The 16,031-nt window shown below is 46.9% G+C and overlaps 1 protein-coding gene across 1 annotated transcript in view; it reads right to left on the bottom strand.

Annotated features, from left to right (window-relative positions):
* The window catches only part of aff2 (AF4/FMR2 family, member 2), a 320,904-nt gene that overhangs the window by 84,271 nt on the left and 220,602 nt on the right, over window positions 1-16,031 (bottom strand). The window contains exon 10 of the mRNA XM_046323313.1: window positions 6,089-6,143. Coding sequence (XP_046179269.1) covers window positions 6,089-6,143 — 55 coding nt within the window. The remainder of the gene's footprint in view (window positions 1-6,088; window positions 6,144-16,031) is intronic.

Here is a 16,031-nt window from a genome sequence, read left to right as displayed (position 1 = left end):
TCCAAGAATATAGATATCAATCAGATGAACAATCCTCTTCACTCAACCATCCACCTTCATCTGTCTGTGTCTCTGTCTCTCTGTGTGGCTCTCTGTATGTGTCTTTCTATGTGTGTCACTGTGTGTCTCTCCTCTGTCTGTGTGTGTGTGTGTCTCTGCTCTGTCTGTGTGTGTCTCACTCTCTGTGTCTCTTTCTCAATGATGTCATTGAACTTCGATACCCCTTGTCAAAATACTTCCATTAGTTTCCCCTCCATCTATGGTGATCACAGCAGTATCCTATTCATTCTGGGTAGGGGGAGCTATTTTATCATTAGGGAGAAAGCCAGCTAACGTAAATAAAAACACCACTGTTTGTGAAGACTAGATTTCTTCTTAATCCACCGGGACATCTGAATGACAACATGGCTGTTGATTTAGGGGAGAATGTTTTCATTTGGTTGGCCCTTTCACTGTGGTATTTGCTGAAGAAACTGGGCAACAAAACCCTGGCTAATTAAGAACAGTCCTCAATGCTCCTTTGTGCTGCTGCTGAACTGAGCAATGGAACATTCTCACAATTGAGTATACATTTTTTTCTCCTAAAATACACACACAGCCAGAAAATCTCCAGTGAGTTCCGGTAGACAAAGGGAAGAGGGAAGGAAGTACTTTTAATGAATGCCCAAAGGAAAAGTAACAAAATGGTGTGAGGTGTTGGTCACCGATGAATAGTACCAGGTAGCTGATGAATAGTACCAGGTAGCTGATGAATAGTACCAGGTAGCAAATGAATAGCACCAGGTAGCTGATGAATAGCACCAGGTAGCTGATGAATAGTACCAGGTAGCTGATGAATAGTACCAGGTAGCTGATGAATAGTACCAGGTAACTGGTGAATAGTACCAGGTAGCTGATGAATAGCACCAGGTAGCTGATGAATAGTACCAGGTAGCTGATGAATAGCACCAGGTAGCTGATGAATAGTACCAGGTAGCTAATGAATAGCACCAGGTAGCTGATGAATAGTACCAGGTAGCTGATGAATAGTACCAGGTAGCTGATGAATAATACCAGGTAGCTGATGAATAGTACCAGGTAGCTGATGAATAGCACCAGGTAGCTGATGAATAGTACCAGGTAGCTGATGAATAGCACCAGGTAGCTGAGGAATAGTACCAGGTAGCTAATGAATAGTACCAGGTAGCTGATGAACATTACTAGGTAGCTGATAAATAGTACCAGGTAGCTGATGAATAGCACCAGGTAGCTGATGAATAGTACCAGGTAGCTGATGAATAGCACCAGGTAGCTGATGAATAGCACCAGGTAGCTGATGAATAGTACCAGGAAGCTGATGAATAGTACCAGGTAGCTGATGAATAGTACCAGGTAGCTGAATAACAGCGAGGTCAGAGGTGGTAGTCTGGCCACAGCATGTTCCTCCTCCCCCTCCTGGCCCCCCTCTACCCCCTGAGGACCACAGCCCTACTCCCCCGTGCCAGGTGATTTGTCTGAGGTAGGGCAAAGCTGACCTTTCTACTCTGTCAATTGTCAAAACAGCACCAGAGCTGGGCTGTGTGCAACACACAAGGATTTGAGAGAAGGACAGAAAGGGGAGGGAGACAGAGAGGGAGAAAAAAGAGAGATGGTGAGAGAGAAGATAGGAGAGAGAAAGGGATGAGAGAGTGAAAAAGGCAGCAGAGAGCCTGGGCTGATACTAATTGCTTTATAGGCACTATACAGGCACAAAATGACTGCTGCAGCTTCTCCTCATCCCCCTCCAGCTTCTCCCCAGCCCCATCCTGCTTCTCCCCAGCTCTCTCTTGCTTCTCCCCAACTCCCTCCAGCTTCTCGCCAGCTCCCTCCAGCTTCTCCCAAGCCCCATCCAGCTTCTCCCCAGCTCCCTCCTGCTTCTCCCGAGCTCCCTCCTGCTTCTTCCCAGCCCCATCCTGCTTCTCCCCAGCTCCCTCCTGCTTCTCCCCAGCCCCCTCCAGCTTCTCCCCAGCCCCATCCTGCTTCTCCCCAGCTCCATCCTGCTTCTCCCCAGCTCCCTCCTGCTTCTCCCCAGCCCCATCCTGCTTCTTCCCAGCCCCATCCTGCTTCTCCCCAGCTCCCTCCTGCTTCTCCCGAGCTCCCTCCTGCTTCTTCCCAGCCCCATCCTGCTTCTCCCCAGCTCCCTCCTGCTTCTCCCCAGCTCCCTCAAGCTTCTCCCCAGCCCCATCCTGCTTCTCCCCAGCTCCCTCCAGCTTCTCCCCAGCTCCTCCAGCTTCTCCCCAGCCCCATCCTGCTTCTCCCCAGCTCCATCCTGCTTCTCCCCAGCTCCCTCCTGCTTCTCCCCAGCCCCATCCTGCTTCTTCCCAGCCCCATCCTGCTTCTCCCCAGCCCCATCCTGCTTCTCCCCAGCTCCCTCCAGCTTCTCCCCAGCCCCATCCTGCTTCTCCCCAGCTCCCTCCAGCTTCTCCCCAGCCCCATCCTGCTTCTCCCCAGCCCCATCCTGCTTCTCCCCAGCCCCATTCTGCTTCTCCCCAGCTCCCTCCAGCTTCTCCCCAGCCCCATCCTGCTTCTCCCCAGCCCCATCCTGCTTCTCCCCAGCCCCATCCTGCTTCTCCCCAGATCCATCCTGCTTCTCCCCAGCTCCCTCCAGCTTCTCCCCAGCCCCATCCTGCTTCTCCCCAGCCCCATCCTGCTTCTCCCCAGCTCCCTCCAGCTTCTCCCCAGCCCCATCCTGCTTCCCCCAGCCCCATCCTGCTTCTCCCCAGCCCCATCCTGCTTCTCCCCAGCCCCATCCTGCTTCTCCCCAGCTCCCTCCAGCTTCACCCCAGCCCCATCCTGCTTCTCCCCAGCCCCATCCTGCTTCTCCCCAGCTCCATCCTGCTTCTCCCCAGCTCCCTCCAGCTTCTCCCCAGCCCCATCCTGCTTCTCCCCAGCCCCATCCTGCTTCTCCCCAGCTCCCTCCTGCTTCTTCCCCAGCTCCCTCCAGCTTCTCCCCAGCCCCTCCAGCTTCTCCCCAGCTCCCTCCTGCTTCGCCCCAGCCCCCTCCTGCTTCTCCCCAGCCCCATCCTGCTTCTCCCCAGCTCCCTCCTGCTTCTCCCCAGCTCCATCCTGCTTCTCCCCAGCTCCCTCTTGCTTCTCCCCAGCTCCCTCTTGCTTCTCCCCAGCTCCCTCCTGCTTCTCCCCAGCTCCCTCTTGCTCCTCCCCAGCTCCCTCCTGCTTCTCCCTAGCTCCCTCCAGCTTCTCCCCAGCTTCCTCCAGCTTCTCCCCAGCTCCCTCCAGCTTCTCCCCAGCTCCCTCCTGCTTCTCCCTAGCCCCCTCCAGCTTCTCCCCAGCCCCCTCCAGCTTCTCCCCAGCCCCTTCCTGCTTTCTCCCCAGCTCCCTCTTGCTTCTCCCCAGCTCCCCCTTGCTTCTCCCCAGCTCCCCCAGCTTCTCCCCAGCCCCCTCCAGCTTCTCCCCAGCTCCCTCCAGCTTCTCCCCAGCTCCCTCCAGCTTCTCCCCAGCTCCCTCCTGCTTCTCCCCAGCTCCCTCCAGCTTCTCCCCAGCTCCCTCCAGCATCTCCCCAGCCCCATCCTGCTTCTCCCCAGCTTCCTCCTGTTTCTCCCCAGCTCCCTCTTGCTTCTCCCCAGCTCCCTCTTGCTTCTCCCCAGCTCCCTCCTGCTTCTCCCTAGCTCCCTCCAGCCCCCTCCAGCTTCTCCCCAGCCCCATCCTGCTTCGCCCCAGCTCCCTCCAGTTTCTCCCCAGCTCCCTCCTGCTTCTCCCCAGCCCCCTCCAGCTTCTCCCCAGCCCCCTCTAGCTTCTCCCCAACTCCCTCCTGCTTCTCCCCCAGCTCCCTCCAGCTTCTCCCCAGCCCCTCCAGCTTCTCCCCAGCTCCCTCCTGCTTCTCCCCAGCCCCCTCCAGCTTCTCCCCAGCCCCCTCTAGCTTCTCCCCAGCTCCCTCCTGCGTACGTGTGTACGTGTAGGGAAGGGAAATAGGGAAGAGAAAAGGATACCTAGTCAGTTGTACAACTGACTGCCTTCAACCAAAATATGTCCACGTCATTGGTGCACGGGGAGCAGTTGTTGTTGGGCTTAACTGAAGTGTACGCGTGTGTGCGGGCTGACCCTTGTTGCTTATATAAGGAGGGGAAGTGCTTGGTTTTTTATCTGTGTTGTTGTGTATGAAACAGGAAGTAGGGGATCAGGCAGACTAATGTGTGTTTATTTGGGGACAGACACTGCTGCTGTACTGAAGGCGATGACAGCACGCTAATGTACCATGGACTCATTTGACATAAGCCACTTATAAACATACAGAGATGCGCGACCGAACCCCCAACCCCCCCCCACACACACACAAATATAGGAGTGTATTACTGTTAGTAGAGCACTAGTAGAGCCCTGGGTATAATGACTTTAATGTGTAATAACTATCATTAAACTACCAACGGCTCAAAGGCCCTGTTTGGATGATAGCTATGGCAACAATACCAAGAAGCACAATGAGAGAGCCATCGCTAATTTACTCATCTAACGGTTCTGTTATTATCTGGCTCAGAATGACACCACAAACAGATACAGTTGAAGTCGGAAGTTAACATACACTTAGGTTAGAGTCATTAAAACTAGTTTTTAAACCACTCCACAAATGTCTTGTTAACAAACTATAGTTTTGGCAAGTTGGTTCGGACAACTACTTTGTGAAATCTACAAAGTTGTGGCAAAATGCCTTAAGGACAACAAAGTCAAGGTATTGGAGTGGCCATCACAAAGCCCTGATCTCAATCCTATAGAACATTTGTGGGCAGAACTGAAAAAGTGCGTGCGAGCAAGAAGGCCTACAAACCTGACTCAGTTACACCATGTCTGTCAAGAGAAATGGGCCACAAATCACCCAACTTATTGTGGGAAGCTTGTGGAAGGCTACCCAAAATATAGTGAAAAACTGAGTTTAAATGTATTTGGCTAAGGTGTGTGTAAACTTCCGACTTCAACTGTATACTCAAAAAGAAACCACACACCACACACAGAGATACTCAGAATGACAACACATACAAAGATGCTCAGAATGACACCATTCACCACACACAGAGATACTCAGAACCACACACAGAGATACTTAGAATGACACCACACACCACAGACATAGATAATCAGAATGACACCACAGACAGATATGCTCAGAACGAGACCACAGACAGAGATACTCAGAACGAGACCACAGACAGAGATACTCAGAACGACACCACAGACAGAGATACTCAGAACGACACCACACACAGAGATACTCAGAATGAGACCACACACCACAGACATAGATACTCAGAACGAGACCACAGACAGAGATACTCAGAACGAGACCACAGACAGAGATACTCAGAACGAGACCACAGACAGAGATACTCAGAACGAGACCACAGACAGAGATACTCAGAACGAGACCACACACAGAGATACTCAGAACGACACCACACACAGAGATACTCAGAACGAGACCACAGACAGAGATACTCAGAACGAGACCACAGACAGAGATACTCAGCATGAGACCACACACAGAGATACTCAGAACGACACCACACACAGAGATACTCAGAACGACAACACATACAAAGATGCTCAGAATGACACCATTCACCACACAAAGAGATACTCAGAAACACACACAGAGATACTTAGAATGACACCTCACACCACAGACATAGATAATCAGAACGACACCACATACAAAGATGCTCAGAATGACGCCATTCACCACACACAGAGATACTCAGAAACACACACAGAGATACTTAGAATGACACCACACACCACAGACATAGATAATCAGAACTAGACCACAGACAGAGATACTCAGAACGAGACCACACACAGAGATACTCAGAACGACACCACACACCATAGACATAGACACTCAGAAAGACACCAGACACAGAGATACTCAGAACAACACACAGAGATACTCAGAATGACACCACACACCACAGACATAGATAATCAGAACGACACCACAGGCAGAGATACTCAGAACGAGACCACACACAGAGCTACTCAGAACGAGACCACAGACAGAGATACTCAGAACGAGACCACGGATACAGTAGACTGTAATTATATGGTTGTTGATGGATCTTACCTGCTGTTCAGTATCTTCCTCGTCACTGCTGATCTTCAGGTCATCCTCAAGCATTCTGCAGACACACAACAGCAGTCAGGTCAAACAAAAAGCTCTTATCATTAATATAGGAATATATCAAAAAATATATATTGCTTAGTCAAATGATATGTCATTTTTTTATTAAGAACTAGGATGAATTAAAGGCAGAGTGTATCAGGTATACTATCACTCTTTGTTAGGACACAAACACAGACACTTTTTGGATATTATGCCATTATATGCAAAGCAAAAACGCATCTCTCCATATCCTTAGTTATATATATATATATACACACACTACACTATATATATATCATCTTTCAATTCAATACTGAAAAAACATCTAATCCCCTTGCTTCCTTCAGACTCATAAACTATCAAAAAGTGTTTTCAGAAAGAATGATGTCATCTGACAAACAGTGTGATGACATCATACAAAAACACAGTAAAACCATGACCAGCAGGCAGGCGAACAGCAAGCTTGTGCTTGGCGATCTAGCTACCCTACAGAGACACTCACTCTGGCCCAGTCGGCCACTCCCCCGAGTTAGAAAAACAAAAGAAGCTCTATGAGGGAAATGTGTTTCAAATTGTGTTTTCTATGACCTAGGCTGTTGTGCAGCATCTTAGATTGGGCAGAACTATGAACAAAATACCAGTCATTACCCTGGTAATACTGAACAGATGTCAGCGGAAGGAACCAGGAGAAGAAAAAAGCCAGGTGGCTGAAGTGGGCATTTCCAGAGGATTTGCACTCAATTGAAGCCAAACTGGGGAGGTGGGTCCTGTCAAAGGTCAAATAGGGGGAGCTTATATTTGTCCTGTTTCACACATGTACAAGTGTGCAACCTGTAAAAAATATATATATATTTTTTGCATATCCCACTCCCCCTGAGACACCCTCGGAGAGCGGGGTCATGGCATGGACCAGCCATTATTGACGGCAAACCTGGAGCAATTATTGTTCAGTGCCTTGCTCAAGGACAGATCTTTTCACCTTGTCGACTCAGGTATTCAAACTAGCAACCTTTCAGTTACTGGCCCAACGCTCTAACCACTTGGTTACCTGCCACCTGTGTTTGCAGGCCTGTGTGTACGTGAGAGAGACGAAGAAGAAAAAATAAAGAAATAGAGGGATAAAAACAGAAAGAGAAAAAAAAAGAAATACAAAAAATGAATAAAGAGTTGACTGTCTGTGGTCTATTTAAAACTTCAGGATTGGTGGGTTTCCCCACGGGATGGTTGAGCTAATGTAGGCTAATGTGATTAGCATGAGGTTGTAAGTAACAAGAACATTTCCCCGGATATAGACATTAGAGGTCGACCGATTATGATTTTTCAACACCGATACCGTTACCTATTATTGGAGGACCAAAGAAGCCGATACCGATTAATCGTCCAATTATTTTTTATTTATTTGTAATAATGACAATTACAACAATTCTGAATGAACACTTATTTTAACCTCAATTAAATAATGAAACATGTTCAATTTGTTTTAAATAATGCAAAAACAAAGTGTTGGAGAAGTAAAAGTGCAATATTTGCCATGTAAAAAAGCTAACGTTTGAGTTCCTTTCTCAGAACATGAGAACATATGAAAGTTGGTGGTTCCTTTTAACACGAGACTTCAGTATTCTAAGTTAAGAGGTTTTAGGTTGTAGTTAATATAGAAATATGACTATTTCTCTCTATACCATTTCTATTTCATATACCTATGACTGTTGGATGTTCTTATAGGCACTATAGTAATACCAGTCTAACAGTATAGCTTCTGTCCCTCTCCTCACTCCTACCTGGGCTCGAACCAGGAACACATCGACAGCAGCCACACTCGAAGCAGCGTTACCCATAGCTCCACAAAAGACGCGGCCCTTGCAGAGCAAGGGGAATAACTACTCCAAGTCTCAGAGCGAGTGACGTCTGAAACGCTATTAGCGCGCACCCAGCTAACTAGCTAACCATTTCACATCGGTTACACCAGCCATTAAGCTGATAGGCTTGAAGACATAAACAGCGCTGTGCTTGCGAAGAGCTGCTGGCAAAACGCACTAAAGTTCTGTTTGAATGAATGCTTACGAGCCTGCTGCTGCCTGCTCGCTCAGTCAGACTGCTCTAGACTTAATTATAACATAATAACACACAGAAATACGATCCTTTGGTCATTAATATGGTCGAATCCGGAAACTATCATTTCGAAAACAAAACGTTTATTATTTCAGTGAAATACGGAACCGTTCAGGAATTTTATCTAACGGGTGGCATCCCTAAGTATAAATATTCTTGTTACATTGCACAACCTTCAATGTTCAATTACGTAAAATTCTGGCAAATTAATTCGCAATGAGCTAGGCTTTCCAAACTGTTGCATATACCCTGTCTCTGCGTGCAATGAACACAAGAGAAATTACACAATTTCACCTGGTTAACACAATTTCACCTGGTTAATATTGCCTGCTAACCTGGATTTCATTTAGCTAAATATGCAGGTTTAAAAATATATACTTCTGTGTATTGATTTCACGAAAGGCATTGGTGTTTATGGTTAGGTAGTCATCCAACGATTGTGCTGTTTTTTGCAAATGAGCTTTTGTTAAATCATCCCCCAACGTTGTAATATCATCAACCATGTGTAGTTATAACTAGTGATTATGATTGATTGATTGTTTTTTATAAGATAAGTTTAATGCTAGCTAGTAACTTACCTTGGCTTCTACTGCATTCGCGTAACAGGCAGGCTCCTCTTGGAGTGACAATGAGAGGCAGGTGGTTAGAGCGTTGGACTAGTTAACCGTAAGGTTGCAAGATTGGATCCCCCGAGCTGACAATGTGAAAATCTCTGGTTCTGTCCCTGAACAAGGCAGATTGACTTGCCTAGTTAAATAAAGGTATATAAATCTGCAAAATCGGCGCCCAAAAATACAGATTTACAATTGTTATGAATAATCGGCCATTCCGATTAATCGGTCGACCTCTAATAGACATATCTGATATTTCAGAAAGCTTAAATTATTGTTAATCAAAACTGTCCAATTTACAGTAGCTATTACAGTGAAAGAATACCATGGTATTGTTTGAGGAGAGTGCACAGTTTTGAACTTGGAAAATTGTTTCATCAAATTGAACGTCAAAATGTTTCCTTTCAAATAGCATCACAAATATGCATATCCTTGCTTCAGGGCCTGAGCTACAGGCAGTTAGATTTGGGTATGTGATTTTAGGCAAAAAAATATCCTTAAGAGGTTTGAAGCAATAAGGATTGAGGCGGTGTGGTATATGGCCAATATATCACAGCTAAGGGTTGTTCTTACGCACAACGCAACGCGGAGTGCCTGGATACAGCCCTTAGCCATGGTATATAGGCCATATACCACAGGTTGACATTCACACAGGTCAACATTCAGGTTGATCTGAATGTTGCCATTTATCGTGCTCAAATGAAAACATTGTCCCATGTTATTGTTGGTTGTTGGCTTGCCCATGTTGTTGTTTGTTGTCGGCTTGCCCATGTTGTTGTTGGTTGTTGGCTTGCCCATGTTATTGTTGGTTGTTGGCTTGCCCATGTTATTGTTTGTTGTTGGCTTGCCCATGTTATTGTTGGTTGTTGGCTCGCCCATGTTATTGTTTGTTGTTGGCTCGCCCATGTTGTTGTTTGTTGTTGGCTTGCCCATGTTGTTGTTTGTTGTTGGCTTGCCCATGTTGTTGTTTGTTGTTGGCTTGCCCATGTTGTTGTTTGTTGTTGGCTTGCCCATGTTGTTGTTTGTTGTTGGCTTGCCCATGTTGTTGTTGGTTGTAGGCTTGCCCATGTTGTTGTTTGTTGTTGGCTTGCCCATGTTATTGTTTGTTGTTGGCTTGCCCATGTTGTTGTTTGTTGTTGGCTTGCCCATGTTATTGTTGTGTTGTTGGCTTGCCCATGTTATTGTTTGTTGTTGGCTTGCCCATGTTGTTGTTTGTTGTTGGCTTGCCCATGTTGTTGTTTGTTGTTGGCTTGCCCATGTTGTTGTTTGTTGTTGGCTTGCCCATGTTGTTGTTGGTTGTAGGCTTGCCCATGTTATTGTTTGTTGTTGGCTTGCCAATGTTATTGTTTGTTTTTGGCTTGCCCATGTTATTGTTTGTTGTTGGCTTGCCCATGTTGTTGTTTGTTGTTGGCTTGCCCATGTTGTTGTTTGTTGTTGGCTTGCCCATGTTGTTGTTTGTTGTTGGCTTGCCCATGTTGTTGTTTGTTGTTGGCTTGTCCATGTTATTGTTGGTTGTTGCCATGTTGTTGTTTGTTGGCTCCACACTGCTGAAAATGGAAGCTGTTCTTTTAGCTGGGGGCGCTGCTGCTGCTGCTGCTGTGTTGTCAGATAGAATAGTGCTCCACCGCTTCCTCGCTTCCAGATTTGGCCTCCAGTAACTGTGAAGAGATGTTTTGGATCTGTGTCCATTGACAGACATTATTTCCCGTGCATCTAGACCGGCATCCGACAGTTTCTGGATCGTGGTGGTTCGGAAGCAGTGGTTTGTGTAAATCTGCAACGGGCCAGATATTTTGCAGATCTTTGGCAACATTGTTGCAAGGTTGTTCACTCCCATCAACTCTTTTGTGTACCAGAAACATATGCGACAAAATAACGTTAGCTAATAGTAAGGCCTACATAGCTACCTGTTATACTGCCAGGGTAAATTAGCTTCAGCTAGCTAGTTAACAGTTACATACCATATGTATCTGTTAACTGTTTTCCGTTACTTCTTAAGGGAAGCTACCGGGCAGAGGGGATTTCCCGGCAGTTCAAACATGAATCCCTGTTCTTCTCCCTGTCCACTCTCCCTGTTCTTCTCCCTGTCCACTCTGCCTGTTCTTCTCCCTGTCCACTCTCCCTGTTCTTCTCCTGCGGATCCTGGCTTTTTGTGGGTTCGTTGAACGAGAGTCGCAGACTGTAAGCTGTTCTCGTCTGTGCATATTTAAATGAGTCATGTTTCAGCAGATGGTTTCTCTCCCCCCCTTCGGCCAAAATAAAGTTGAACATCAAACCACACTTTGTTCACCAAACCCTCAGGTGTTTCAGTGTCCAGAGCCTTGGATAGTTTGATGAGCTGCATGTCGTGATCAGTTATGGCTGCGTGGTTCGACGAAACCCTCTTTCCTCCACTTTTTAATTACGCCTACAAGCACATTGTTGCTCGTTGTGAATTCTGTGTCCTTCTATATACTCCATGCCAAACTGAGCGGGGGGGGGGGTTGTTGACATGTCGGCATAGCTGCTAATCCCATATTCTTCGCGATTCGTGTTTCTCACTGAACCATACAAGTCGCTTAGAATGACGTTCAGATAAATTTTTGTTGTATTCCCAAGCTCCCACAATGTATCCCTTCTCTGCGCACCAGTCAGTGAAGCAGGTAAGTGCCTACTTTGTTTTACGGTGTTCTTTTCATTTCGAAACATTTCTTTTCTACGTTGGGATGTCGAACTATTGTTGATGTAGCCATTTTATCGAGGTGAAAAGGCGCAATGATATCAAGGTGAACAGGCTAAACGTTAGCCAATCAGCATCCAGTATCCAAACTACCCGTTTTATAATTAAGTAATAAGTCCAGAGGAGGTGTGGTATTTTGCCAATATACATGTATTTTATTTGCCAATATAGATGTATTTTATTTGCCGATATAGATGTATTTTACTGCTCTAATTACATTGGTAACCCTTTATAATAGCAATAAAGCGCCTCTGGGGTTTCCCTGAGGTGCCTTATTGCTACTATAAACTGGTTATCAACCTAATTAGAGAAGTAAAAATACATGTTTTGTTATACGATCTGATATACCATGGCTGTGAACCAATTAGCATTCAGAGCTCAAATAACCCAGTTTATAATACATTTTGAACTTTCTCTCCAGTTGGTGTAGATAATCCAGCCTTTAATTGTAGGTAAACCAACAGTAGGAAAAAGACACTACTATAAATCAATTTTAATTTAATTTGTCACATGCACCGAATACAACAGGTGTAGGTGGACCTTACAGTGAAATGTTTACTTACTTACAAGAAAAAATAGATAATAGAAAATAAAAGTAACAAATAATTAAACAGCAGCAGTAAAATAACAAGCAAGCATATATACAGGGGGTACCGGTAAAGAGCATATTTTTAGTTAACCTGGCAAGTCAGTTAAAAACAAATTCTTATTTACAATGACTGCCAAACCTGGACGACGCTGGGCCAATTGTGGGCGACCCTATGGGACTTCTGATCAGGGCCGGATGTGATACAGCCTGGAATGAATATGTACATGTAGGTAGAGTTAAAGTCACTATGCATAGTTATAAACAGAGAGTAGCAGCGTCAAAGAGGGGTCTTGGTGGCCCTTTGATTATCTGTTCAGGAGTCTTATGGCTTGGGGGTAGAAGCTGTATAAATTCACCTGAACAGAGAGTACACTCCGGCATGTTACCCACAGTCCTCTCCACTCTAGACGGAGAAGCATGACTATATTTTCCACTTTTATGACCCCACAAAATACGTGAATAAAAACCATACCCTCTTAAAGAAGTCTTGAAGCCCCTGTAAATTATGAACGATTCGATGGTACATCTGTTTCAACACATTGATAGATCTCTGACCCAAATGAGCTCCTTGATAAATAATTAGCCCCAGGACATATAACTCTCACTCTCCCTCTCTTTCTCCCTCTCTGTCTCCCCTCTCTCTCTCTCTCTCTCTCTCTCTCTCTCTCTCTCTCTCTCTCTCTCTCTCTCTCTCTCTCTCTCTCTCTCTCTCTCTCTCTCTCTCTCTCTCTCTCTCTCTCTCTAGAAACCACAGATATGCAGTTGCATCAACATCTCAAGACGAACAGGACTTTATATTAAATACCTTTGAGGAGACGTAATGTCTCTGGACTGTTTCAGCCTGAGAGTGAGACAGTGTTTAATGGTCTAATTGGGCCTGTATTTAGCACTCTGCTAACTCAACCTTGAAACCAGGAGGAGGGCAAGGAGTTAAAATGAGTTTCATATTGAATATAAACACTGGCAGCACAGCTAGAAGCGAGCTCACAGAAATATTCACCTCATTAAAATTGGCAAAACGTGAGACAGAGACAGAGAGAGAGAGAGACAGAGACAGAGAGAGAGACACACAGAGAGAGAGAGAACCAATCTGCATTAAATCCCCTTTTTAAGAATGTATTTCTTTCCTACTTGGCATCAGTTTGGTGTTGTGAAGAACATATCTATTATTTTACAGGTTCTCAAAGCATATTAAAGCACCTTCATAAACCTGAGTGAAGTGCAGTCTAAGGGTTCAGATCGGGTTCGAGGCAGCTCTGGTGAAGGCAAGAGAAATAATGTGATGTACAACATCCTACCATCAGGACCAATAACATGGAAACGTAATCATAAACCCACACTGGGTCTTTTTGAGTGTAGCCACCTATTATATATGCATTTAATTTCTAGAAAATTATCCCAAATACAAATCAATCCAATTGGTTCCAGAGACGTGAGTGGGGCTTATTTGAATTGCTAGTTTGGCACTGGCGCAGTTTCGTCCTGTTTCTCCACGCTTGTTTTCATTAACGACGAGAGAGGAAATGTACGGCAGAACATGCCAGCACATTTGTTTACCCTTACTGATGGCTTATGAGATAACTAGAAGAAACCCCAAACCCACAGCCCAGAGACAGAGAGTAGGCCTGGAAGACAACCCCAAACCCACAGCCCAGAGACAGAGAGTAGGCCTGGAAGACAACCCCAAACCCACAGCCCAGAGACAGAGAGTAGGCCTGGAAGACAACCCCAAACCCACAGCCCAGAGACAGAGAGTAGGCCTGGAAGACAACCCCAAACCCACAGCCCAGAGACAGAGAGTAGACCTGGAAGACAACCCAAAACCCACAACCCAGAGACAGAGAGTAGGCCTGGAAGACAACCCCAAACCCACAGCCCAGAGACAGAGAGTAGACCTGGAAGACAACCCCAAACCCACAGCCCAGAGACAGAGAGTAGACCTGGAAGACAACCCCAAACCCACAGCCAAGAGACAGAGAGTAGGCCTGGAAGACAACCCCAAACCCACAGCCCAGAGACAGAGAGTAGACCTGGAAGACAACCCCAAACCCACAGCCCAGAGACAGAGAGTAGGCCTGGAAGACAACCCCAAATCCACAGCCCAGAGACAGAGAGTAGGCCTGGAAGACAACCCCAAACCCACAGCCCAGAGACAGAGAGTAGACCTGGAAGACAACCCCAAACCCACAGCCCAGAGACAGAGAGTAGGCCTGGAAGACAACCCCAAATCCACAGCCCAGAGACAGAGAGTAGGCCTGGAAGACAACCCCAAACCCACAGCCCAGAGACAGAGAGTAAGCCTGGAAGACAACCCCAAACCCACAGCCCAGAGACAGAGAGTATACTTGGAAGACAACCCCAAACCCACAGCCCAGAGACAGAGAGTAGGTCTGGAAGACAACCCCAAAGCCAAAGCCCAGAGACAGAGAGTAGGCCTGGAAGACAACCCCAAACCCACAGCCCAGAGACAGAGAGTAGACCTGGAAGACAACCCCAAACCCACAGCCCAGAGACAGAGAGTAGACCTGGAAGACAACCCCAAACCCACAGCCCAGAGACAGAGAGTAGGCATGGAAGACAACCCCAAACCCACAGCCCAGAGACAGAGAGTAGACCTGGAAGACAACCCAAAACCCACAGCCCAGAGACAGAGAGTAGGCATGGAAGACAACCCCAAACCCACAGCCCAGAGACAGAGAGTAGACCTGGAAGACAATGGTAGTGATGAACACAGTGTGGTTGCCAGCATCAGGGCAGTCAACTTCTGGTGGAGTGATCCAGCTGCCTCTCAAATGGCACCCGATTTGGTCAACAGTGCACTACTTTTGACCAGGGCACTGCATTGTGTAGGGAATAGGGTGTCATTTGAGACAAACACACTGACTCAGCCTGCTTCTCTATGCTTCTCTCTGTTCACATCAGGGAAGGGTAGTGTGTAGGGGTTAGGGGTTAGGGCAGAGTAGTGTGTAGGGGTTAGGGCAGGGTAGTGTGTAGGGGTTAGGGGAGGGTAGTGCATAGGGATTAGGGCAGGGCAGGAGTGTCTAGGGTATGCTAGAAGGGTGTAGGGCTAAGCAGGAGTATCTAGGGGAGGGTAGAAGGGTATAGGGCAGGAGTGTCTAGGGTAGGAGAGAAGGGTGTAAGGTAAGGCATGAGTGTCTAGGCAGGGTAGAAGGGTGATTGGCAGGGCAGGAGTATCTAGGGTAGGGTAGAAAGGTGAGGAGAGGAGAGAAGATGAGGGGTGAGGAGGAGAATAACGAGATGGGGAGTGAGGAGGGGAATAGAGAGATGAGGAGTGAGAGGGGAATAGAGAGATGAGGAGTGAGGGGTGGAAGAGAGATCAGGAGGGGAGAGAAGATGAAGGCAGAGGAGGGGAATAGAGAGATGAGGGAGGAGGGGGAATAGAGAGATGAGGAGTGAGGGGGAATAGAGAGATTAGGAGTGAGGAGGGAATAGAGATATGAGGAGTGAGGGGGAATAGAGAGATGAGGAGTGAGGAGGGAATAGAGATATGAGAGTGAGGGGGAATAGAGAGATGAGGAATAGAGAGATGAAGAGTGAGGGGGAATAGAGAGATGAGGAGTGAGGAGGGAATAGAGATATGAGGAGTGAGGAGGGAATAGAGAGATGAGGAGTGAGGGGGAATGGAGAGATGAGGAGTAAGGGGGAATAGAGAGATGAGGAGTGAGGGGGAATAGAGAGATGAGGAGTGAGGAGGGAATAGATAGATGATGAGTGAGGAGGGAATAGAGAGATGAGGGATGAGGGGGAATAGAGAGATGAGGAGTGAGGAGGGAATAGAGAGATGAGGAGTGAGGAGGGAATAGAGAGATGAGGAGTGAGGGGGAATAGAGAGATGAGGAGTGAGGGGGAATAGAG

This window comes from Oncorhynchus gorbuscha, linkage group LG23 (genome assembly GCF_021184085.1).
Source record: "Oncorhynchus gorbuscha isolate QuinsamMale2020 ecotype Even-year linkage group LG23, OgorEven_v1.0, whole genome shotgun sequence".
Lineage (NCBI taxonomy): Eukaryota > Metazoa > Chordata > Actinopteri > Salmoniformes > Salmonidae > Oncorhynchus > Oncorhynchus gorbuscha.
The sequence above is the reverse complement of the archived record's forward strand: the minus strand, read 5'-3'. Positions and strand labels throughout refer to the sequence as shown.